We start from the raw sequence: 7,500 nt of genomic DNA, 5'->3' as shown, positions 1-7,500 counted from the left end.
CACAGTGACAAGCTATACCGTCTGCCGGGACTAAACTCAACTCATCTTTCGGACCTGTCAGGCTTTGGCATGCAACTGCAACTGTAGCAGAAAACAAGTAAGTAATGAAATAAACAGTTATTGCCAAGCAGGATAAAGAGGGGTAGATGCGTGGTTCTTACTTGGCAAAATGGTCTTGTATCGGTTCTTGGTTCCGTGGCTGGGGATGACCAGGTCTTTCGGATCCACAAAGTTCATGGGGATCTCCTAGAACGACAGTGTACATTGAAGGAGACGAAGAGAAACAAATACCTACATACTGTACATGCAGGATCACACAGTGACTTCTTGAAGGAAGGGAAATGAGACAGAAATCACCATGATCCCTAATGACTCACGACTCACGGATCATTACCGATAATCATCACACGCACAAAAAACAGTCAGTGTCAGTGTGACAGTCAGTGGGTCACGTTTCGCTATGAGGTGCTGAGAAGTAGAGATATGGGGTGCTGAGAAGAAGAGAAGTAGAGATATGGGGTGCTGAGAAGAAGAGATATGGGGTGCTGAGAAGAAGAGAAGTAGAGATATGGGGTGCTGAGAAGAAGAGATATGGGGTGCTGAGAAGAAGAGAAGTAGAGATATGGGGTGCTGAGAAGAAGAGATATGGGGTGCTGAGAAGAAGAGAAGTAGAGATATGGGGTGCTGAGAAGAAGAGAAGTAGAGATATGGGGTGCTGAGAAGAAGAGAAGTAGAGATATGGGGTGCTGAGAAGAAGAGATATGGGGTGCTGAGAAGTAGAGATATGGGGTGCTGAGAAGAAGAGATATGGGGTGCTGAGAAGAAGAGAAGTAGAGATATGGGGTGCTGAGAAGAAGAGATATGGGGTGCTGAGAAGAAGAGAAGTAGAGATATGGGGTGCTGAGAAGAAGAGATATGGGGTGCTGAGAAGAAGAGAAGTAGAGATATGGGGTGCTGAGAAGAAGAGAAGTAGAGATATGGGGTGCTGAGAAGAAGAGATATGGGGTGCTGAGAAGAAGAGAAGTAGAGATATGGGGTGCTGAGAAGAAGAGAAGTAGAGATATGGGGTGCTGAGAGGAAGAGATATGGGGTGCTGAGAAGAAGAGATATGGGGTGCTGAGAAGTAGAGATATGGGGTGCTGAGAAGAAGAGATATGGGGTGCTGAGAAGAAGAGAAGTAGAGATATGGGGTGCTGAGAAGAAGAGAAGTAGAGATATGGGGTGCTGAGAAGAAGAGATATGGGGTGCTGAGAAGAAGAGATATGGCCATTATTTGGTGTGTACCTCCCAGAGCAAAAGCTTGGAGTGGAGAGAAGATGGACCAGCAAAGTGTAAATGCATGTTTACATTGTCAACTTCTACCTGTATGTGTAAGTGCATGTTGGGGTACATATGTGTCTTTGTGTGTGTGTGTGTGTGTGTGTGTGTGTGTGTGTGTGTGTGTGTGTGTGTGTGTGTGTGTGTGTGTGTGTGTGTATGTGTGTGTGTGCGTGTGTGTGTGTACGCATGTATGTGTGTGTATGCGTGTGTGTACTAATGTATGTTTGTGTGTTTGCATGTATAAGTGTGTGTATGTATGCATGTGCATGTATGCCTGTGAGTGCGTGTGTGTGTGTTTGCATGTACAGGATAAGTGTGTGTATGTATGCCTGTGTATGCCTGTGTGTGTGTGTGACTCACAGCGAACTCGGCATGCAGCGTCGGCGTGTTGAGCACGGTGTGGCGGAGCTGCTGGCGCGTGAGCGTGCGTCCGGCCGACTGCAGGTACTCCTGGGCGGCGCTCTCGCGAGGCGTGCTCACGCCGCCGCAGTTCAGCGGCTCCACCGCGCCCAGGGAGCTCATGTCCAGCACCAGGGACACGTTTGAGCCTCTCCTGCACAGACAGGAAGATACCAGACGTGAGACACACGTGTCAATCAAAATCATTTAGCTGAGGTTTTCATCCAATGACATCCTTACAAGGGGGAGAAGGTATGTTCATTCAGCATAGTCAAAGTCAAAACTGAAGTACTTTTCAAAAGCAGAGGATGGCATTGTATGTGCATTTACTTATAGATAGACTATAGCACATGCACACCGTTGTTTGACAGACACTTGATGATTATATGGTCCAGTAAAGGCATACATAATGTGAACGTGTGTACTAAATGGAATTCCTGGACTTTTTGAGACCATGGCACGGCGCTTAAATGCAACTTTGATTTACACCTGGCCCTGGGTAAAAAATATTCGCGGGTAAAAATGTATTCAGAAAATAAATAAAAATCACAAAAAACAAAGCTTGGCTTCAAGACAGAACCAATTTATTATGTCCTTTTAACATCAAGGTGGTAGTTGAAAACACAAAGCAACGTTTGGGGATGAAGGACATCTTTACATGAAAAACGGCTGTCCTGCATGACATGTTTCATCATGTATTTTTATTTTATTTATATCTTAGTTATTATACACAGCAACTGCCTTTTACAGTTAACTCATTGGCTTTCAGATGTACCTCAAAAAGCATAGCAAAGTACAGTATCATCCAAATGTAGATGTCGCTTCATGTTGTAAAGATCATCAGGAGAGGAGACATTTACCCCCTCCACCTGTCAAACGGGTCACGCACATTCTGCACGTCCACACAACAAAACGTCCTTGTTTGTTTTGTCAGTCTCAATCAGCAGTTTTTAAACATGGCTGTGAGTGTTGGTTCAGTTCTGCGCTACAATAACACCCACCCAAACCCCACCATCTCTCTACAATGAACTCGCCACAATGACAATGTGTTTGATATCAGCGCTTCACTTTAATTCCCTATTGCTTGTTATTAAAACTAACTCTCTCCTCCGCAGTAAGCAAAGGGAAGTTTTTTTTCAGAGTTATTAGAAGAAAATGTGAATTGGATTTTAAATCACAGGCTATTTTGGCTGAAAGGAAACCTGTTGAATATAGGTGTGAGTGGGCCAGTTTGATCGCACCTCACACCGACACCCCCACATGCCCCTCTGTTTCACTGTGGCTCCCTTTTAAACCAAAACAAATCATCACCGTGTCCCTTAAGCAGACAGCGGACACAAGCCAATCGCTCACTGGCTGGCCTGCCCCGAGGCATCATCCTCTTGCAATCAGCAGCGAGGCACGGCAGGAAGTCAGCCATATCCTGCACAGGAAGTCAGCTGACACATCCCTGGTCACGCCTTTCCCTTTTTGTCTGGCTCTGCCGGAGGCCTCAGAGCCGAGAGATAAGAGGAACGCAGGACACTGCAGACGAGCACAGTCCTCTGAGGGGGGACCAGTCACACCATAGGACATCTCTGAGTGGTGTCTGGACACTGCAGACAAGCACAGTCCTCTGAGGGGCGACCGGTCACACCATAGGACATCTCTGAGTGGTGTCTGGACACTGCAGACAAGCACAGTCCTCTGAGGGGCGACCGGTCACACCATAGGCCATCTCTGAGTGATGTCTGAGCAGAGTCAGGCAGATAGACACAGCTAGGATCACTCAGGGACAACTGATGCCACCACCAGACAGAGCAGCAAAGTCCTGATGTTCATTTTTGTTCACCAGTTCTCTGTCAGTCACGCATTCATTTGATGTATTCTGATTTATGGAACCATAAAATGGGTGGATAATAATTACATCATGAGGACAGTCGTAAATCAGTGTTGTTTAGAGCTGGGCTGAATGGCATGGAAACATACTGTATGCACGCTCAGCAGACTCAATAAAACCTTCAATCTTCAAGTGAATCAGTCGTGAGCTGCACTTATCCCAAAGAAAGTCCCTTAAGAAAGTCCCTTAAGAAAGTCCCTTACTTAGGTTCAAGTTTTAAGGAAGTCTGTTGTATTGAACCAACTTGCTTTGTTCTTTGTGTGTGAGTCTCAAAGCTATTGTGGTGCAGGTTGAACGAGGCGTTTTTGACTCCAGACCAGTGAAGTTGTTTCAGCACTCCATCGCCTCCCTCTTTGGCCCGAGCTTCAATAGCCACTGTCCCCCAATGACTTCAGACTCCTCCATTGTGCCTTGGCTAACAGTTCTTTTTTTTCATAAGAACATTCCAGATCATCTCTTCCTGCGTTCCCACCCCTAGAGCCCCCCCCCCCCCCCCCCCCCCACCCCTTCCACACACACACACACACACACACACACACCTCCCCGTCCTCCCTCCCTCCCCTCTGGTAAACACTGAGCTGATTGTTGGACGTCTCGTCCACTATTGACATGGGAACCCGAGGCGTCCTCTCTCACCTCGAGCAGAGGCGGCCTACTCCTCGGTCCACACGTACGCTCCCTCACACACCTGCCATGCTTTGCAAACACACGGGAGTCAGGGTCAAATTCCACAACCTCCATTCAAGTCTGTTCATAAGGCCAAACCCGCTTCAGAATAAATAATTGTGAGATACCGTGCTTTATTGACCACGACATACACAATGTGCTGGATGTACAATTATCCGGTCACTGGATATTGATGATGGATAACCAACAGGGCGAGGAGGGCCAAGTATATTGTTTAATGAGGAAACAAAGGATCGTAATTTTTCTATCAACCCATATTAGATACATCAGCACCACCGGAAGGATATACTTATCTCCCGTAGGTACACGGCAAACCAAACACTGACCCCTGATAAACTTGCATTGTAGTCACACGCAATGCTTTGGTGGTCAGCAGATTGTATATGTGAAATGAGGGCACCCACTTCTGTTTATCCTGCAGCCAAACTACTGACAACAACAACTGTGCCTTCATGGGGGTCATTATGTGTTTAATCCACTAGAGGGCAGTGTTTCACTTCATTGTTTTTTGTTCTTTTAAGCAGAGTGCTTTCGACAGACTCTGATATTATATAAAGTCAGTCACATTTTACTTCACTCAAAACTGGAAAACCCAAACCATCAGCAACTGCTTTCCAGAAATACAAGTGATTGGGATGCCTCACCCCTACCCTTCCATTAACCAGATCATGGAGTAGGGATTTCCCCTGATGCACCTCTGTATCAACTATCACTGTCCACCAGAACAGCCTGCAGTTTCAGTTCATGGTGCTTTGACCCGAGGGGCAATAATGTGGATCAATCATGGTCTTTCTCAAGTACCTTTGAACAACCTCATAGTTAAGGTGTGGTAAAAGTGTCGACTTCAGGCATACCAGTGAAGTTGGGAAGTGCATTAAACCCCTCTTCCACACAGCAGGCTGGGGAATAGGACTGCCAGCGTGTGTGACATTTTACAAACATTTTACAAACATTTTACAAACATTTCCCTCAAGAACTCACCTCTCCTGAAGACCAGCGGCTGGCTTCATCCTGAAGGGGGAGTGGCTTGACGAGAGACAGGGCTTGATCTCAGTGGGCGGGATGCAAGGCGGGCAGATGGGCTCGGGGGCGTGGGCGCAGGAGGTGGCAACGCTGGCGGCGAACGTGGATGTGGGGGCGGAGCCTGCGCTGGCAGTGGGATGACTGAACGGATGAGCGAAAGGGGCGGTGCTTACAAAAGGGGTGGTGCTTACAAAAGGGGCGGTGCTTAAAGGTTTAGGGACCGCTCTGGCCTGAACCATGCTGCTGCCGAGATGGAAAGGAGGCGGCTGGAGGGGGGGCAGGGGGGCCGGGTGCACGGGGATGGGGGCCAGGTGAACGTCGCGGCTGGGCGGGGGCGGCTGTTTCAACTGCCGGTCGGAATATTCAACCTTCTCCTTTAACCGGTACAGAACCTGAGAGAAAGAGAGGAGAAAGAGAGAGAGAGAAACTAAGTCCAAGCTTCTCTGGAAAATGCGTACTTAAATGCGTATTTACATACAGTACATATTTAAATATGTGCTTAAATACATACTTAAATACGTACTTAAACAACTTGTACTTGTGACTTACACAGCAAGTGCATACAAGTTTACATCTTCATATTGAGATTAAAAGAGGCCCTGAAGCAAATGCCACTTTGACTATAAAAACAGGAGACATGACTGACCTATAAAGGCATGACAGGGAGCTCTCTGAGGGCATCCCATGGCTTAAAGCAGCTTGCTTTCACTGCCAGTTTCAAGGCCAGTGTGCCTCAAAGCAAATGTAGATAATGCAGTTGGCTCCCATTGCCTCTGATTCCATTAACTAACATGATCTGGCCATCGACACAGACACCGACACTGACACCACACTCTAGTTTCTCTCCTGGCATTCCTTGGTACGGTAAGGGAATAGACGAGTTGTGGAAAACATTGCTTGAAGGGACATGCCTAAGCAGCCTGCACAGCTGGAAACCTGCCCTGGAGATTTGTCAGGCCAAGGCCTCGTTATTTGGGCAAGCCAGCACAGCGATTACATGCCACTGAACCTCTGAGGGGCTGGGTTAAGCAGCCCTGCCCACAGACTAGACACAGATAGAGTTGGACGAGTTTAATCTTACTTGATCTGTTTTTCCTCCGCTTTCATAAAATCACTGGGTTCACGTCAAACACTCACACTGACCTGGGTGTAACACAGGCCCTCTTGTGGCCGATGTTAGCGCTGACAGTGTGTTAGTATGTGGGTGATAGGTTTGAGCTGACAGTGTGTTAGTATGTGGGTGATAGGTTTGCGGTGGTGTGCGGTAGTGGTGATGTATGCAGTGCAAATATATGGACACAGCTGATCTTGTATTACTTAAGATAATAATTTGCATTTACAGGACAGATTCTGATAAAACACTGGAACGACCAATGATATATCTGGGAAATAGTGTCATCGTTTTGGTATATATACTGATAAATTGGCAGGGCTTTTGTTCTAGTTGTGATCTCTTTATGACATGCACAAAACTCAAATGCAGACAAAAAGCGTCTTTGAAAAACAGAGAACAGAACTCAAAAAGTACAATCCATATTCATTGTCACTATTTGTTTTGGTATGATTTAACCATGCTAATTTATGAATGATTGTGGGCACACAATGTCAATAAACAAGTGAACACCTGAATCAGTGTACGTCTCTCTCTCTCTTTCTCTCTCTCTCTGTCTCTCTCTGTCTCTCTGTCTCTCTCTCCCTCTCTCTCCCTCTCTCTGTCTCTCTCATCTCTGTCTCTCTCTCTCTGTCTCTCTCTTTTCCTGTGACTGTGCCAACAAGTCAACACTGTCTCAGCACCTACAACCTCAGCACTCAAACCCGTCCTCAGTGTCACTGCTCCTAAGATGGGATGACTGGTGCCTAAGCCTCTAATACCCACTCTCACTCTCTCTGCTTTTACCTGACAGGCTAACATGCTAATATTCCTAGCCAGCCAGGGGCCAATCCTAGCCAGCCTGAGCAGGCTTTCTCTGGCTTTGTGATGTCACCGGCCTTGGATCTTTGGGACGGACTTAAGGCCCCACCGATCTGCCCTCCACCAATCAGAGTTCAGAGACAGCGTTGACAGGGCAGCAATCCCACGCAGTGGCGGATGATCCTAGCCAAGCCCTACTGAGATGTTGACACCCTACAAAACACAGGTCACGCGTTGGCCCATCCTGGATACAATCCAGGGCTCTCTAAAAACCCACAGT

The 7,500-nt window shown here is 47.1% G+C and overlaps 1 protein-coding gene across 2 annotated transcripts in view; it reads right to left on the bottom strand.

Annotated features, from left to right (window-relative positions):
* Nucleotides 1-7,500, bottom strand: part of ptprr (protein tyrosine phosphatase receptor type R) — a 46,946-nt gene that overhangs the window by 6,842 nt on the left and 32,604 nt on the right. For both annotated transcript variants that reach the window (XM_031583056.2, XM_042710106.1), the window contains 3 exons: nt 5,267-5,700; nt 1,681-1,873; nt 162-246 (listed from right to left, as the gene is read on the bottom strand). In XM_031583056.2, coding sequence (XP_031438916.2) covers nt 162-246; nt 1,681-1,873; nt 5,267-5,700 — 712 coding nt within the window. The remainder of the gene's footprint in view (nt 1-161; nt 247-1,680; nt 1,874-5,266; nt 5,701-7,500) is intronic.

Source organism: Clupea harengus, chromosome 16 (assembly GCF_900700415.2).
Source record: "Clupea harengus chromosome 16, Ch_v2.0.2, whole genome shotgun sequence".
In the NCBI taxonomy this organism is placed as follows: domain Eukaryota; kingdom Metazoa; phylum Chordata; class Actinopteri; order Clupeiformes; family Clupeidae; genus Clupea; species Clupea harengus.
This window is presented reverse-complemented; position numbering and strand designations above follow the sequence as displayed.